Genomic DNA, 18,927 nt, shown 5'->3' with positions numbered 1-18,927 from the left:
GCAGCTGTGCGCTGATGATTTTTGGCTTATAAAATGTGTAAAATATCTCTCTCACCCCACCCTCCCACATCCCCATTCAGCAGTGCGGCCAGTGTTTATGATTTTGATTGTAAGTCTTGCAATTGTTTTATGTTTTAGCCTTCAGTGGGTGCATCTACACATCCATTAATGCGCTTTAGTTAATGTGCATTATAGTGTCTCTGGGTGCCTACACATGAGCATGGAGGCTGCTCCAATGCCCGGGGAATTCCAGTACATTGGAGCAGACTCAGTTAATCAAGTCTGCTGGAGCATGGCAATTGTTGCACTCCAGCAGCCTCCTGGGCCTCACATTTCGGCATCCCCATGCTTAAAAATGGTGGTGGGGGCACTTTATCCAAAGCTCGTCAAACGAGCTTTAGTTCAAGCACCCCTGCCACCATTTTTAAGCACAGGGACACTGATGCACAAGATGCAGCAACACTAATTAGAGTGGCTCTCGGAGCTGGTCTAATTAAAGTGCCACCTCACCAACACTGGAACACATGTAAAACTGCCTTCCATTTTGAGGTACAGCAAAAGCCATGTTATCCAGCACCTTAGAAACCAGCATGCCGGTTGACACTGCAAAAGCAAAACCGGAAGTGCTCACTATGGCATTTCTGGTTTCACCAAGCCTCCATGGCCCAGGGCAAAGCAGCCTGTGCCGGGCCCCCCTCCCTGTCCTCCAGCACACTAATGCCAGGGACGGGCAGCAGCACACCGGATGCGGTGGGAGGGGTGGCAGCCCGAAAAGGCAAAGATGCTGTTTGGGCCTCTCAGGTAACCGGCATATTTGGTTATCCGGCACCCCCCATTCCCCATGGGTGCCCGATAACAGAGCTTTTGCTGTACTAGAAAAATGCACATTAGCCTAGTGTAATGCGCATCAACTAAAGAGCATGCTTTTTTACGTGATGCTTACTGTGCATTAGCCAATTTTAATAAGCATTAGTAAAAAGCAAGGTCATTTACATGATGCTTTAATATGCATTAAAATAGGCTAATGTGCATTACAGTGCATGTGTAAATGTGCCCAGTTATAGAAAAAAGATGAAGACATGACCAGTGTGCATACATCCTAAAGGTGCAAAAAAAACCCCACAAATGAGAAATAAGCCCTCCCCTTTCTTCTTAAAAATCTCATGAGACTTTCTCTCATAATTTTAAATGAATGCTTGAAATCAGTGATTTTCCTACAACATGAACACTTCACAATAGTATCAGTTTAGGAAGTAGTATCGGTTTCATAAAACAAGATTATCTTGAGATCCAAGTATTTGATATTTCCTACTTTCATCTGAATTTCCTGTCTCTTTCATTTAAATTGGATAAAGTCTTTCAAGTTTGAACATTTCTCCAACAAATTTCTTTCGGATCTACATGCAGTTCAACTGCCACTCATTGACAGTAACTTGACAATTCAAAGCTCTTAGTTTAGTCAGTGGTATAAAATGTCTTTCTTCTACTGAAAGGCTTATTTGGAAGACATATAACATGAAAAAAAATTGCTCTCTCTCAAGTTCGCACAGAAGCTACCCACTCATCAGAGTTATTATATATTAGTGTGTAAATATTTTGATAAATCAGAAACATTGACATTGAAATCACAACAGCCAAGTTTAGATTTTTGTATAGTTAAATATTGAAAATTAGCACCTTCTTTCCAAAAGGAGACCAAAACAATTTGTCATGTTAGTTTTAAAGTCAAACTGTCAACCAAATTGCTTTCAATTAGAACATGAATTTTTCACTTGATGCTATTCAAGGTGAAAACTATGTGCAAGTGTCTTTAAGCCACCGGTACTCAAACTTCCGGCCCCACAGACCCAATGTGTGGCACAGATCAGATCCAGCACTGAGTCAGTACACAGGGCCAGTCCATGGATGCAACCGCACACACCAGATGGAGTCATAGAATGAACCCATGTGTCAGCATGATCATCCAGTCCACAGGGCTCCCCGTGGGTCTGGACCATTGGGGGTGGGGGAGCAGTGGCAGTGTTAATTGCCATGGCCCTGGAAGTCATGACTGCCACTATTCCCCCACCAAATTTTTGGACCCATGGGGAACACTGCAGACAAGATGACACAACCTGTGCATGGCTGAGCACCACTGCTTTAAGCACTTAATTTATAATCTTCAGCCTAACATGAATGTTAAAATACCCATACATGATCACATACTAACAGTGGAACTTTAAAAAATGTTATTGTCTTAACACTGCTTTTTGTAAGTGGAAACTACTTTAGGATGCATAAAGAGAGAGAGCATGTGTCCACAAGACCAGTGCCTTTAATTACTGAAATGAACAACCCTTCTTAAAGAGATCTGTCACATTCTGTACCCCTTCCTACCTATCTGCTATAATAAAAGAATCATAATTTCAATATATACAGTGACATACAAAAAACTAGAACTCTTGGTTCCAAAATGATACCTTTTATTAGACCAACTGGAAAATGGCAAGAAAATTGTCCTTTTCTGCAAGCTTTCGGGATCAAAGTCCCAAGTACACCCCTGAATATATCCACTGAACATTTTGCTGCCTGTTTTACCTTTTTAACTTGTATTAACTTTGGGTACATTTGTTTCAGTGCATAAGATATTTGTATCTTTTTGGTTTTCCTTATTTAAATGTTTTATAACAAAATGCAACTCATGCATTATGGGTAAAACTACCCTAATGCATCAAACCTGTTCAAGACCATGTATTCCACTTAACGCCCCTTTTTTACCCTTTGATGACTATATTATCATCTAGTCATGGCCATGACTTGGAATATGTACTTTACTGTTTTTTGGTTTTTGTTTTTTTGCTTTTTTTTTTTTTTTTTTTACCAAAACAGAAGAAAGACTTGGCATAAAATAAATCATTATAGGTGAATCAGATCGTTACACATAGCAGCTCTATCATCCTGCTGGTCCAAAATCATATTATGGAGGTTTTAGGGAAGAGCAAGGTCCTTTCAACAGATTCTTAAAACAATAAACTTTTGACCAGAAGCTACCTTATGGGATATTTCTATTTTAACATTTATTTTTAATTTCTGGTGAACTTTTAGTGTTGATATTACTAAGATCCATCAAAACCCTTTTCCTGTTCACTTTTGTTACCATGGTAGCTACTAAATATCAGCATTTATAACCCCATTGGACAACTTGGCTCTACGTTTTATGGTCATATAAATGTATAAGACACATTTCTGTGCCTTTTGCTCCCTCCCCACCCCCCATACTTTGTGTAAACAGTATTAATGAAATGTAAACTTTGAGGTGGATTTTGCCTGATAAATAACATCCTTAGTGTTCAATGACATAACCTCTGGGCAAGGCTACATGTTAATTTGAATGGACTATCAAGTAGTTGAGGTCACAGAAAATGAAGGCGTTATGTCCAACAGACAGGCAACTGAAAAGATGCCAGTGGTCATTCACATTCCTGGAATGAGATCATATAATTCCTGAATTGGAATCCATTTTTGTCAATTTTGTTAAATGTTTAGTCTTGTCTGGCTTGCAAACCCCTAGCTTGTTTCAATACTGGAAATCTCTCTTGTTTATTACAATGCTGTCTACTCTAGAACCAGTAGAACTCTTGAGAAAAATGTATCTAAAAAGTAAATGCAATATAAGAAACCTTTTCTAATATACCTGTTTCAGGACAGCCTAATGCTCTTGACAATATGCTTTTATAGAAAGAAAAATGCTTTCACTGGTGGGATTAAATCCAAAGCCTTTATTAAATGTTTCTTCTTTAAACAGCCTGCATTTAATTCCCCCCTCTGCATTTTCAATTTCTAAGGCTATTTTAAATAATTTGTTTTACAGGGATTTTCAGCCTTCAGAACTGTCACAAGCAGCAAGGTAGCAGTACACAAAAACAATAGGTTTTAAACTTTCACAGAGGTCTATTCCCATTGCACAGAGTCTGTGGAAAAGGGAGAGCTCCATTTACTGGAGGTTTTAAGTAGACCCTGATAAAGAAAGAGATTTCACCAGAGTTTTAAGCCTGATGCCCCATCATATCTTACAATCAGCCTTAATTATTCAGTACTGATTGGTATGACTTTCTCTTACACATTCTCCATTCCAAAAAGGGGACCAAATTTTCAATATTCAGCTAATGAGTCTAATTAAGGCTATTCTGGTATATTTCTGATATTAAAATACTCTCTGGGAGTCCTTTTTGCAAGCCCCCACCAGAATTAACATATTTTCAAAAATGAAAACATTTAACATTGTTTTTTTAGTTGAAATGCTGATGCAGCGGTTGGGTTCAATGTTTTCTTTCTTCTGGATCAGAATTATCACGTTAGTATGGTGTCGTCTATCTGTTCGTCCGAGTCAGACTGGCTGGCAAGCTTCTTTAGAGATCTTCTGCAGCTTTCATTCAGCAGATCCAAACTGGCAGCATCTAGGATCTTAGAGACAGACTGTGGAAATATGAACAAGAATAACAGCAATTACAATAACTCCTTATGCTATGTCATGGCAAAAAAAGCAAGGACAAAATCAGTATAATGCAAGATCATAACAAAGAAGCACTGGATCGATGTGCACACATCTACAGCTATATCAAATAACTTCTTTATCATTCTCTCTCTCAACAAATCTAATGAATGAAATTAAATTGTGAATCAAAACACAGGGATCTTACACTTCAAATGCAAAGTGGTTTATTAAGCCTGTTACATTCAAGGTGCTCTCTCTGTACATACAATCAAACACAGATGTCAGTCTTTAATTCTTCTGTTTTTAGGGCTGGAGTTAAGACTTTTAAAATAACTTCAGTGCTGGCTGCAGGAATAGTTATAGATTCAGGTTTACAGACTGAAATTAAACCTGCTTTGGAAATCTCAACTTTGTATTAGCTTTAACTAAAATCATTTGTGGCAAACAGACTAGAACACGCCTGGATAAGTCCTTTACAATTGTTTCAGCCAAAACACACACAGAACTCCTGCATACTTTCAAGCACACCACAGCCTTTCAGCTGGTTCCACAAATTCAGACATGAGCACTCAATAAAAATAGCTGAAAGTTGGAAATGTACTTGGGCCATTGGCATGCAAAAGACTATTTCATCCCTCCTAAAACAGGATCTATAGAACAGCTATAACAAAGTGTTCATATATTAGTGACCCTAGATATAAACAGCCACAGCTTGGCAAGGATTTTAAAGCATTCTGCAGGTTATTAATTTTTAGGTACAGACCCAGCTTACTACATTTTTGGAATCCATATTACGGCTCATGTGGAGCCCTGTGATAGCTGGGCACAAAAATACTGGAGTATGATCCAGAAACAATGGCAGAGGATGAAGGATTATGTGCAGATCCAGGGACCCACCATTTGTAATAGTTAATACTGCAAGAGATTCCTGATACATTCAAATACATGATATTTGGAGGGTAATCAGCATGCAAAGCAAGATAAGGCATTTCTTCCTCATACCTGAAGCACTTCTTCACCCTCTCTCATCTTCAGGAGATTAACTATGGCTTGGTCACTGTAGGCCCTCACACTGGTGTTTTTGTCCTTTGTATTGTCCAGAAGTGCTTTGAGAATTGGTTTAATTGTCTGAGGATCCAGTGAGGGCATTTGCTTTTTATTTGCCCACCAGATCATCTTTTCTGCAACTAATCTGATGTCACTTGATGGGTTCTGGAGACACTGCAAGAGACAGAGAACCTTAATTTCCAGTACATCAAAAGACAACTTTTCAAAGTCCCAACTGATTTTTTTTGAAAGTCGAGCATCTATGAAACTAACCCACAAACGCAAGTGTTCACAGAGCTGCATTTATTTCTCATTCTCACCACAGTACACTTCTATGTTTCCATAAACTTAACCAAACTGCTACCTGAGATCAACTCAGGATTCTAACACAAGAACACCTTTCAAAAAGAAGTTTTGCAGACGATTGTCTACAGGTCACATGGTTTCCTTCAGTTAATTCAGGAAATGACAGTCACCACCAGCCCGGTGACATTTCAGTTCCAGCATTTTCAGTAAAATGCACTCACCCATTAAGAGCCTGAATCATGCTGAAACCTGGCACATAAGGGCAGTGTCTATGAGATCCTTTTACCTGTTGACAATGGATTTTGTCACCTTTTATTCTGAACTTGAATTTGACCCTTTTTCTCTTTTTAATCTTTAAAGTAAAATGGTTAACATTTTAAAGTTATTTTGTATTGTAACACTTCTATCACCACATTCATGTCTATTAAGACCACATTTCATCCCATCTTGTCAAAATGAACTGTGTCATGCAGGTTAATGTAAAGCCTACAAGTTTTCAAAGCCTGGAACTTAGATGTGCTTTCACATACCAGGTCTGCTTTATGACACTGGTGTGTGCACCAAGTCAGTTCATGACCTAATTCAAAAGGAAAAACATTACATCCTGAAAATAAAGATAAATTAAGGTAAAGGTGACAAACAAAGGAAAAAAATAGTGTGTGTGTTTTTTCCATTTTTTTATACTGCACAAAGAGATGCTGAGGTTTTTGCATTAGAAATTTAGCTGTTGTCTACTCTATATGTCATCAAAGGGTCTGTCAAAGAGACTGAAACCAAAGCAACTGAGAGGAAAAGGACTGTTTACTCAGTTGTCTTCAAACTCTGCTTTTTAGGGTTGTTTTGTTAATATCTATTTCTTTAACTTCAATGGCTCTCTTTTCTCCACAGCATTATGTTTGTCACTGCCAGCCATTTCAATAAGAAAAAGGTGAGAGCTGATCACCCAAACTATTCTGCAGCAAAACCAGGGAAAGCCAGAGTTGCCCTTCTGGATATTTCTGTTATAAAAAAGTGGAAAAAAAACAAAAGTCAGAGCCCACATCTTCATACAACCTGAAGCAGAAATTGACAAAATCTTGATTTTGTTTCTTTTTATTTAATCCTATTACAGTCACCTGCCGCTTGTAAGTTTCTGCATCCATGAAAAACAATGCTGAAATTCTACCTTTGGTCTTCCTACTGCATGGCTTAGTACAACATCAGGTATATTATGTACCTACTATCTGCAATAAGGACAGCATAACCAGGTTAGCTAGAATTTGAGCATAAAACCTTGCTCTGTTCTTCACCATGGTGTTTAGCATCTGAATGGGCACACTTATAAAAACTATAAATGTTGAAAAACATTTTGTTTGTACCTTGCTGCAGAAAAATCTAGATACTTTAGTATAAGGTTTATAGTTTCACAAAATAGTATGTCTAAAGTTACAACTTTCACTCCATGTTACAACTAGTGCTGAAATTCATTAAGAAGCCCTTGGCCCGTTGTAGCAGACCCAAACACAGGTCATGTTCCATTGCTTAAACATCCCCAAGAAAGAGTTCAGGTGGCACAAACCTGAAAAAGAGGCATTCCTAGACTCACCTTAATAAAGAAGTTGGAGAGTTTCAGGGGCAAGTTTCCTCCTTCTGCTTCTATGTGATATTTCATAAGAAAGCCCATCCCCCTGATACCACTAATGGCAATGGGAATCTGTAGTACAAAGAAATGGTACATACATTATATTTCTTACATAAGCATCTAGAGGCCCCTATGCAGGCCCTACAATATGATCCTTATGGCAACTCAAAAAAAAAGAGCTTGAAACATACCTATGATGGTCACTCAGCCACAGACCTTCCTCCTAAAATGAAAGTTTCTCAGTCCCTAGTAAACCTATCTACTGATTACCTGAGCAGTTTAATACGGTGATGCAACATTTATGTGTTCATATTAGAAGCTGATTTGTCAATTTAAACAACCTTCACTAAAAGTAATTTTTGGAGGAAAGAGGTATGAATGGTTCTGCAATGCACCTCCCAAGCATCCTCTGGATTCAGTATATAAACTGCAGAAAGAAATCTCAAATTTAGACAATCTAGACCAGTTTCAACTTCCTATACAAACACACACAAATAACTATAGGATAGCAGGAATCAGGAGACATTCAGAATATTGTACATCTCTTTGTGGCTCAGCTTTCAAAACAAGCAGAGAGACTTTGGTGCTTGTTTTGTTAGGTGCCTCATCAAGTAGCATACGGGGTTGTATTAGTAGGCATGTCACTTGTAAATCAAGGAAAGTGATTCTCCACATTACTGGCACTAGTGAGGCCTTACCTGGTGAACTGTGTCCAGTTTTGGGCCCCACACTTCAAGAATGATATGGACATTTTAGAAATAGTCCAGCATAGAGCAACAAAAATGATTAGGGGCCTAGGAGGCAAGATTTATGAGGAAAGGCTGAAATAGCTATGGTTATTTAGCCTGGAAGAGAAGACTGGGGGGAGAAGGCAGGGAATTTGATAAGTCTTCAAATACCTGATGCGTGATTACAGAGAAGATGGAGATGGGATTTTTTCCATGACCATAGGGGACAGAATTAGGAATAATGGTCTCAAACTGCAGCAGAGGAAACTTAGATTGGAGATTAGGAAGAACTTTCTGACTGGAACAGGCTACCTAGAGAAACTGTGGAATCTCCATCCCTGGACATTTTCAAGAGCAGGTTAGACAGATGTTTGGCCAGGATGGTTTAATCAGGGATGATCCTGCCTTGAGCAAAGGGCTAAACTACATGACCCGAGATCTCTTCCAGCCTTACTTCCCTATGATTTGCTCAGAAAACTTTAAACTAATTACAATAAAAGAGACAGAATACTCATGAAATAGCCAATAGTGCTTACCCTGTCTGCCGTGGCATTGCTGAAGATCATCTCCTGAACAGTGTTATAGTATTTGGGGAGACAGAGTCTGCTGGGAGCTACGTTTACAGCCACAGACAGTGCGAGACTCCGTCCATGCCTCACCATCCAGTCAATTCCAGAGACATCAGCTACAATGAGAGGAACAGAGTAGTAGTGAGGCCCCCTTCCAACCACTCTACCTGATCTAACTGAGCTCAGTCAGCTATTTCATGTCCACTTTCACAAAAGGAAATACAAAGCCCTTCAGCACTGCTGAGCACAAGAGAAATGCTAATTAAAACCTAAGAACGCTGCAAGGAGGTAAAAGCCATTTTGTAGATTTGCTAGCTTTGTGCTTCTGATGATTTCCATTTGGTATAATTATAACACATATCCACTTACATGTGTGGAGAATCTTGCCATTGGAATTTATGTCTACATTATGAAATTAAAAAGGGGGGGGAGGGGGAACTACTGGAAAGCAGCTCGTGGATCCCCATTTTAATTCCACAGAATGGAATACTATAATATGCCCCAAACCATTAACAGCTCCTAGAAAAATCAATGCTTCTACCAGGAGATGCAGACAAAGGAGGTAATGCGCCAACCACAGTCTGAAGAGAAACTGGCAGGTTTAGAAAACCAAACTGTTTTACAGAACCAAAGATTTCTATAAAACCTTAATTTCTACAGTATTTTTTAATACCTCTATCAGTTTAATATGCTAAGGCCTTAGCTGTACTACCATTCAACTCTGCATCTTTTATTTGTATCCCAACCAATTCTGGAAGCCCCTATGGGTATAGCTTGGCTGCCTCAACTCCCAAGAATAACCCTTGAGCCTCCATCTCAAGGAATATTTCCACAACCGTAATAAATCGACTTCCAAAAACACCTCATCCTTTGACAACATTGCGGAAAAGATTAACTCCCCAAAAACAATCAGATTGGACACCTCACAGCGGACAAAATTCAAACCTTGACCACTATACTGACTGCTTGAGGGAAAAAATGAACAATGAAACAATCAACACGCCAACATAGCAACCCCTCCCTCTCGGAGAAGGGCCACAGAATCTCTAAGATCCAACCACACAATAGTAATTAAACCAGCAGATAAAGGAGGAGCTGTAGTTTATCCTTAACCATGAAGACTATATTAAAGCCAACAGACAGCTCTCTGACACCACCTATTACACCTATAACTAGAGGAAACTTTTTCATCTTAAAACTCAAAACCAGCATCAAATCATTTCTATCTGAACTGCAAGAAAAACTACTAAACTTGATCCCCTTCCACTACCCAACTCAGGAACTTTTTACATGCTCCCAAAGATCCATAAACAAGGAAGCCTAGGCAGACCTATCATATCCAACCACAGAACCCTAACTGAGGAAATATCAAGTTTCATTGAGTCTGTCCTAAAACCTCTTGTCATCCAAAGACCGAGTTTTGTCCAAGAAACAACAGACTTTCTACGAAAACTTAGAAACAGAGACTACCTTCCGAGTGACATAGACATTAACCACCATGGACATTACCAGCTTATATATCAATATCCCATACCAGGATGGCAGCCAAGCTTGCCTTACATACTTACAAGAAGAACTCAGAGTACAGACCTAAAGATATTACTGAACTTATATACTTCATCCTCACACACAACAACTTCACTTTCAATAACTAACACTTCCTCCAGACCACGGGTACAGCTATGGGCACCAAAATGGCCCTACAATATGCCAACAGTTTTATGGGCCACCTGGAAGAAGAATTCCTCAAGAATTTAACCAAACCTATGCTATATTTAAGATATGTAGGTGACATCTTCACCATTTAGACCAAAAACCTGCAATCCCTGATTGATTTTCATCACAAATTCAATAATCATTACCCCTCCACCAGACTCTCTCTTGAATACTCCAGCACCAACATTTCCTTTTCCTATGATCAATATCCAGAATGGTAAAATACAAACCACCATATACAAGAAACCCACGGACCAACATACATATCTGCACAGAACCAGCAATCACCCTAAACACACCAACAAAGTGATATACAGCCAAGTCCTCTGATACCACTGAATTTGCACTGAGGAGAACACTCATGATAGTCACCTCACAAATCTCAAAAGGGCTTTCACTCAACAAGGACACTCCCTCCAGAGAGAAAGAGCCTTTTGAAACAGCTACCTGGATACCACGTGAAGAATTGCTGCAGTACAAAAAGAAATCCCCACGAACTGCACACCATTACTTATGGTATACCATTCCTCCCTGGAATCTATATGGACAATCCTCAAACAACTGCAACCCATACTAGAAGACCCAATTCTTCAAGAGATCTTCCCAGAACCATGCATCCTAGCCTTTAAACAAGCATTGAATCTTGCATGACCAGAAGCAAATTCCTATGGCCCAAAACACACCGAATGGATCCAGACCATGCCGGGCCAAGAAATGTAAAACCTGTCAACATATCTCCACCACTCCCACAATAACTGCACTCCACAATAGAACCAGCATAATTTCTGGATCTTACACCAGCACCTTCAGAAATGTGATATCTCACCCAGTACACTAAATGCCCTGATAGAAAATATGTAGGAGAAACCAAATAACAACCGCATACTAGAATGAACGCACACCAAAAATTTATCAAACACAAAAATATCCAATTACCTCTGGGTGCACACTTCTCAAGACAACCACTCTCTCTCCAGTCTCTCAGTTCTAATCCTCAAAGGGAATTTACAAAACACCTTTCGTAGACAAGCCTACAAACTTCACTTCATAAATCGACTGTATACAAAAAGTCATGGACTGAATATAGACGTTGGATTTATGGCACATTAAAACCTGCCTACCATCCGAGAACCCCAGGTACTATCTCTACATTTTACCAGCTACATTATAATCACCAGGTCAACATTCCCCTCTTCCCCCACCTCCCCACACACCTCACACTTATCTCCCATGGCCTCTGATCCTCACTGACACATTCGCATTTTCACAGACCTGCATTTTGCATATTGGCTTCTATTCCATCTAGAAGAACACAAAACAACAGCAGACTCTCCCTATGCCAGAAAAAGGGTGTTTGTGCCTGAAAGCTTGCAAAGAACAATTTTCCGGCGCAGGGTGAGAGCAGGGCCACACAGACACTGCACTGCCACCATTCGCCATGCCCCCGCTCTGTGTCTGGCTGCTCGCCAACCCCCCACCCCCGCTCCATGTCCGGCCACTCACCACTGCCCTCCCACTCCGCATCCAGCCGCTCACCACCCCCCACTTCCCCGCCCAGGGGGTACACTTACTAAAAAGCAGGCCACCGGGGGTACGCTTATTAAAAAAGATCGAAAACCCCTGCCTTAGATCAACACAGCTACAAACAACATGCCAAAAAATAATTCCAGGATCTACTGTGGGTAAGAGAGCACACAAACCATTGGGAGAATAGTGGGCAAAGATACAAGTGTGGCTCCATAGAGAGGTTCAGCTTTAGGGAAAAGAACCCAAAATACAAATCAAATTCTCTGGGGCCTGTCGCTGGGAATAACGTACAATACCAGGGACTTTTCCTTCAATTTTTAAAATTTAATTCTCCAGAAAGCTTCCTGCTTAGTTCAGGAAATGACTACACCTATCTGCTAGACCTACCCAGTAAATGTTGTTGGAGAATAGAATTGAGCTCCTCTTCTGAGAGAAATGCACACAGCTCTGCTAGACAGCCAGCAGATGCCATGCGGGTGGTATCCTGACAAGGAAGGCAAAAAAGGAATAAGGCAAAGATTAGGAGTTTGCTGTGCACAAAAAATTTCCACTGAGAAGAACAAGTGACAAAAAAGCTATGAAATGAAAACAAAACAAAATGAAAGAGAAACTTGCGAGCACCCTCCCACTCCCATCTTTCGTCTATTTTAATCAACTCCAAGTTTTCTTGTTCACTGTAAGGTAATTTAAAACCAAGCCCACAGCCAAAATACCCAGATAAGTGGAAAGCATATCAGTATAGCACCTACAAAAGCATTAAACCACTGTGTGAAAAATAAATGGTTTTCCACCTTTGTGAAGTTTTTCCATTTATGGGTGAAAAATGAAGCATTAATGCCTGCTTTCTGTCTGCAAAACCCCATTGCTATTGGCTCACGTGGTTGCTTCAGAACTTTTCACATTTACTGTTATTTTGCCACCCTAAAGGTACAAATTTGCCATTATGTCCACCCAGACCTTGACATTTATATCACAGTGGGAAGTATTTCTATCACTGAACCACACAACTGGTCTGTCCAGATGAAGAGAAATGTGAGAGTCATCACAGAAAGTAACTTTTGATCTTTTTAAAACCTCGGATTTCAGACTCAGGATGTAGATCAATATCAAATGAAACTGATAGAGAAATGGTAAAGTTGCAACCCTTATATCTGCATAATTCTGCAGCAATACAGGTGTAATAAAACAGTTGTACCTTCTACCATGTTTCATTCAGGGTCAAAGTTATAATGATCTAAGCAAATTGTATCACTAACGGATCACATACAGGTTAGATTGTATGTAGGTTAAATTGTAACAGTACCTCCTGGCCTTTTAAAAGCAATTAGAAAGAACATCTGTCCACACCAGTGATTTTTCAACCAGGGTGCTGTGGCACCTTGGGGTGCCTTGAGATCCTTTCAAGGATGCCCATGGGGGGGGCTAAACAGTATTAGCACTGTTAGGTGTGCAAACATGATTCACAAGGTCAACCCAGAGATTTCAAATAGAAATTCATAGTGTTAAAAAACATTCTAACTTGTTGTGGTATTTTTGAGCTCTTTGCAACAAAAGAACTGTGCTATTGTTTTTCTAGTTAAGACATGAGTAAAAACTAAGAGCTGGCATTTTCTGGGCGGTGTTTTGAGTGTAGGAAGGTTCAGAGCCACTGGTCCATACCCTCAATGTTATAATCTGTCTGATGCAGACCATGCTGGCTTAAACTTGGATAACTTCTTGATCAGTGAAAATGAAACCACAATGAGGTCATCTACATCTTGAGCTGCTCAGACTCCCAAGCTCATGGGCTATGTGGCTTGCAGAGTCATGTCATCCAGTCTACCAGGTGCCCCATAGGCCCATAAATTTGGCAGCGGGGGTGGAGTGGTAACGCTGTTACCCTGCTGCCCAATTTCCGGAACCATGGGGAGCCTAGCAGGTCAGACAGTGTGTGGCCCTGCTCACTAGACAGGGCATGCAGGGCTGGGCCATGGAGGCATGGGGCCAGATATGGGCACACAGGGCTTAATTCAGGTGCAGAGGGCCTGGACAGCACGAGACCCAATTGGGCGTGCAGGGCTAGGCTGAGGTGACACAAGGCCCAATCTTGCAAGCTGACCCAGTGGAGGTTCTGTCCCATGGACTGGCTCCACACCACTCATCCAGTGAATGAGGCCAGCACCACTGATCTGCACTAATTGAGAGGCTAAGATTATACATGTGCTTTTACAGTCAGATGGAACATATCCTCTCGTCTTCAATCTGATGCTAAGTCTGTAGTTTTCCGTTGCTTCAACAAACATAATAAGAAATTGGAAATCAGTCCCCACCTTGTAGAAACACAGAGTTGCTACGGAAACACTTATTTAATAGATTTTAAGTGTTATAAAAAATTGGCCAGGAAAATATCATATTCTTGACTAATGTTTGATTCTCAGCCACTGTACTGGAAGTTTGCAAAGTGATTTCAGTTCTTAGAGATTAAGTTCAGTTTAGCAAGCAAAGCATAGTTTCAGCCTTCTTTTACATAAGCTTTGCTCCACTGTATTATTTATAAACTCCTCCAGGAACCTATTTTAGGAAATAATTCTGTTGGAAGGTTCAGAGTTTAAATTAAAAACAACAACAACAACATATGCATGAGAAATCCCTACAGTTCTTCATACCTCATCATGTCCCAGCATTCCTAGAAGCACTGTGCTAATGTTCTTCCTAATTGCTGCATCCACTTTTGCACCAGCTCCTTGAGTTACAAATCGCAGAGCTTGCAGCATTGTGTCTCTGCAAATGAACAACCACAAGTTACAGTCAGAGGCTGCCATTTTTCCCTAGAGAAGAAACCAGGTGTCAGATGCCTACAGAGGATCCACACAAAACAATTATTGTATGCACATGCTTAAACTTGAGAATTTCAGTTTCCCTCTGTAACAGAGAGTTCACCAGTACTGAAGGGAACTGGTATTCTGTTCTTACTGCTGGAAAGTTGTTGACCATTTACAAAGATGGATAATTCTCTCCAGCTTATTTCTGGGGAGCTGTGCATTTCACTGACAGATATTCTTGGAACCAAGAGAAAAGACCCACCAGGTCTATGCAGATTAAAAACAAAGATTAAGAAAGAGATAAAAGGATGGAGGTCCTTCAGAGAATTCACGCACCTACCTTCTTCTCTATATTCAATTAATCTATCATGTTATGACTCATGTTATGATCTAATTGGGGATGGTCCTGCTTCAAGCAGAGGGTTGAACTAGATAATGTCCTAAGGTCCCTTCCAACTCCAATTTTCTATGATTCTATGACTGTTTTAAAAATATTTCATTTTTAAGGACCTTTATTCCACTAGTGCTAAGTAATTTATTTTATAAAGTTACTGCTAAAGTAACTTTATTCCACTACTGCTAAGTAACTGCCCACCTTTTAAAACTTACCTGATACCAGAGTCCTCACTGGAACGGATTCCATTCAATAGCTCAGTAAAGAGAGGATCAACTTTAACATGGATGACAATCAATTTACCAAGAGCATCTGCAGCCTTAAGGCGGACAGTACGGTTTGAATCTTGTAGTGCTTTGATGAAGGTAGTTTGCAGCTGAGGCAGGAATGGTTTCAGGGCAATTCCAACCTGTATGGATTAGATATTGGGTGTAAGGAGGGGAAATCACTTATATTCAGGTTTGAAACAAAAACCAAGTGAAGTGTGGCCTCTTCTAATAGCTCTCAGGTATACATGATAAAATCAGCACTAGTTCAAATCTCCATCACAAACAACTAGAGGATAGAAAACAGTGAAAAGATTGACTACAATTGTCAGAAAACAGAAAACTAAGCATTTAGGTCTGTACTGGGTTTACTTTCATGCCTTCCCCAATTATTTTAATTTTCTGTAGAATTAGATTCAACAAAACAATTTTTTTTTTAACAAAAGCACAATAATTAAAAGCTGGGGTACTTGGAAAATGTTAACTCTGGACCAAGTTTATATTTGACCCAAAGGGAAAACAAAGCAGCACATTTACTTCCAAATATCTGGAAGAGGAGTCAGTTTTAATGAGACTCCTAAAAGGTTTGGTGACAGAAGTACTGCCTTTTATGTAGGCTGGAGGATGCTGGAAGAAAACAAGTCATTTGAAGCGCAGTTCCTAAGCACTGAGTCCAAACCACAACATGTTCCTGGAATTATTTATTTATGTAGGTAACTGGCAGTTCTGAATTCAAAGCAATGCTATGAAGACAACGTTGGAAAAAGCTCACGAACTCCAAGGTCTGTCAGTGGTTTTTAATCTTACCTTTGCTAAGAGAAGGCTTAATGTTTCAAGCAAAGCCACCTTGACATTCCAGCTGAATCGATCTCCCAAGATCCGGATGAGCGGTCCAGTAATGCTCACCACAGAGGGCTTCAGGGCTTCTGCAGAGGTTAGTTTAATTACTAGTCCTAAGGCTTTAGCAGCTTCCTCCTTCTGGTCAGGGTTCCCAGTCAGAACCCCCTCCCGCAGCACTGGAAGAATGGATGTCACACCCTGTTGGGGAATTAAACAATTCAGAAGCAAAAAACATACAAAGCGCCTAACTTTACTCTTCCTTCCACCATTCACTGGAGCTACACACTTGATTTTCTCAGTGTTCCACAGACCTCCTATGTGCGTCATTTCTAGCAGAAGTATTTTTACTCAGTTTGATTTCAAGCACTTACACCTCACTTCAAACCACTTGCTGCTTAAGCTGTTTTCAGCCTAAGGGACGTGGCAAAAAGTCCCATGTCATGCTTCCATGAGAAAAGGCAATTCATGACTAACATGCATTAGAATTGTCCAAGTTTTACTTATGACTACATAGGGTATTAAGCACATGCAACAACACATTGATAATCTCTACACCTGTCAGTCTGGAATGTCCTACTATCTAATATTCAATAAAAAAGGCAGCAATTAGTTTTTTGGAAATACAAGGTGGTATCACTGTGATAAATCTCAGCTGCAAAACCACATACTCATCTTATGTCATTTACCTTCTTTGGAATACAGAATCCTGGCACGTGTTCTCCTTTGGCCTCGTTTCCTACAACCCGAATATCCCTGTGTAGATCTTCAATGAGGGCAAGCTGGTTCCCAGCATCTAATTTCTGTAGGAATAATACAAAAGATAAAGACTGGATAGCAGCTTGATTATATAGTTCTGGTTGCACTTCCCAAGAGATAAACTGCTGCCACCTTTATGCCTGTTTCTTCTCAGTATCTGGCTATTCGCTCATACGGATTCAATCTAGTGCAATCCTTAAAACAGTGAATCTCAACCTAAGTGCCATGGCACCCTAAGGTGCCTTGAGATCCCTTCAAGGGTGCTGTGGGGTGCTGTATGTTAGCACTGTTAGGTTTGCAAACGAGCTGCTTGCAGACATTTAAAAAAACAAAATAAATAGTGCCTTACTTTTAACTCTGCACACTCCCACACCAAACCCAGCCATGCCCAGAAGAGGCATTGTGTTTGTTGGACCCAGCTCGCCTGACATCTGGATAGATTGGGCACTTTGGTGGGCCTTTTTTGGTGCTTTTATCTAACAGGTGATTAGCTGATTGCTTAAATTAAAACACCGTTTGTTACGGGTTTTTTTAACATCTGCAAGCAGCCTAAGAACTGGAATTTTTGGAGGGGTGTCTCGAGTCTATTGAGGGGTACTAAGTCTATCCACAGGTGCCTCAAGTCTAAAAAGGTTGAGAGCTACTGCCTTAAAAATACTTTCATCTTTATAATAATGGCCTGACCTCCAACTAAACAGTAGGCTTACTTTTAGCAGTGTTTTATCAACCTATTCCAGGGGCAGGCAATTATTTTGGGCAGAGGGCCGCTTACTGTGTTTTGGCAAGCCATCGAGGGCTGCATGACCGGCAGCCCAAGGCAGATTAATTTTCTAAATTTTTTAGGGGCTCCGCAGGCTGGACAGAATGGCCTGGCGGGCTACATCCGGCCCCCAGGCTGCATTTTGCCCAACCCTGATCTATTCCTTTCTAGCCTTTATCACTGCAACAACCTCAAACCATAGCTCACCTTGGTAATGGAACTGAGAGCATCCCAGCTTTCGTTCAGAACCACAGGGTTGACATCATTAAAAAGTCTGAGCAAGCCTGAGACCAGGTTCCTGAGATGACCAGTATAGTCTGCTTTTGTCTTGGAACAGTAGATGTTTAGAATAACCGCTGCTGCCTGCCTCATTCCCACCTCAGGGCTGCGAGTGGCTTCTAACAGATCCTCGATGATAATCCTCTGTCCAGCATCGTCTTCTACAGACAGAATTACAACCTGGCAATTAGCCATCTCCTTTAAAAAAAAAATAATAAAAAAATCAGAATGAACTTTATATTAACTTTCAACCAAAGAAAATACACACTTGTCTCGCAATGTTTTGCTCCCTGTTGAATCCCCTGGGTAAATTGCATATTAGCAACCTACTAATTCCTGTGCATGGAAATTAGTCAAAGGCCCCTATTATCATAGTTTTACTGGCATCAGAATCAATGTCTTATTGTGATGGTATTTCAGAAAGTACCAGCAATTTTAATATAAAACCATTTTGTGTGTAACAATCATTTACTGGACCCTATCACTTCTCTACATAGTCATAAATGATGGGTGCCATCAACAATGCTGCCATCAGCATTCCCTGTTGCTCTGCAGCTTTCCGCTCATTGCACACAAACTTATTTCAAAATTGCTATTAGTTTCTGAAACACTCTCACAGTAACCCATTTTTAGTGTGGCTGGTCTTTAGTAAATGACAAAGCTAATTTAGACACCATGGATGAAACACAATTTTTGAGGAGAGAGAATTGTGTCACAGATGAAAGTCTCTAAACCCAACAACTGCCCAACTGAGAAAGGCCATATTAGCTCTCCAGGTGCTAAAGCTATATATTTTATATACAATATAGGTGACTGCATTCTGCCGCATCTTCAGCATAGCTT

General features: G+C 40.3%; 1 protein-coding gene across 1 annotated transcript in view; it reads right to left on the bottom strand.

Moving 5' to 3' along the window:
• Positions 1–3,743: 3,743 nt before the first annotated feature.
• Positions 3,744–18,927, bottom strand: part of GCN1 (GCN1 activator of EIF2AK4) — a 67,565-nt gene continuing 52,381 nt past the window's right edge. Inside the window, exons 49-58 of the mRNA XM_006276363.3 lie at positions 18,013–18,282; positions 16,976–17,089; positions 16,257–16,487; positions 15,399–15,592; positions 14,634–14,748; positions 12,376–12,472; positions 8,713–8,861; positions 7,413–7,520; positions 5,477–5,695; positions 3,744–4,455 (exon numbers count right to left, since the gene is read on the bottom strand). Of these exons, the coding sequence (XP_006276425.2) occupies positions 4,330–4,455; positions 5,477–5,695; positions 7,413–7,520; positions 8,713–8,861; positions 12,376–12,472; positions 14,634–14,748; positions 15,399–15,592; positions 16,257–16,487; positions 16,976–17,089; positions 18,013–18,282 (1,623 nt within the window). The 3' untranslated portion in view covers positions 3,744–4,329. The remainder of the gene's footprint in view (positions 4,456–5,476; positions 5,696–7,412; positions 7,521–8,712; positions 8,862–12,375; positions 12,473–14,633; positions 14,749–15,398; positions 15,593–16,256; positions 16,488–16,975; positions 17,090–18,012; positions 18,283–18,927) is intronic.

Source organism: Alligator mississippiensis, chromosome 10 (genome assembly GCF_030867095.1).
Source record: "Alligator mississippiensis isolate rAllMis1 chromosome 10, rAllMis1, whole genome shotgun sequence".
In the NCBI taxonomy this organism is placed as follows: domain Eukaryota; kingdom Metazoa; phylum Chordata; order Crocodylia; family Alligatoridae; genus Alligator; species Alligator mississippiensis.
Note: the sequence above shows the minus strand (reverse complement) of the source record. Positions and strands in the feature narration are given on the sequence as shown.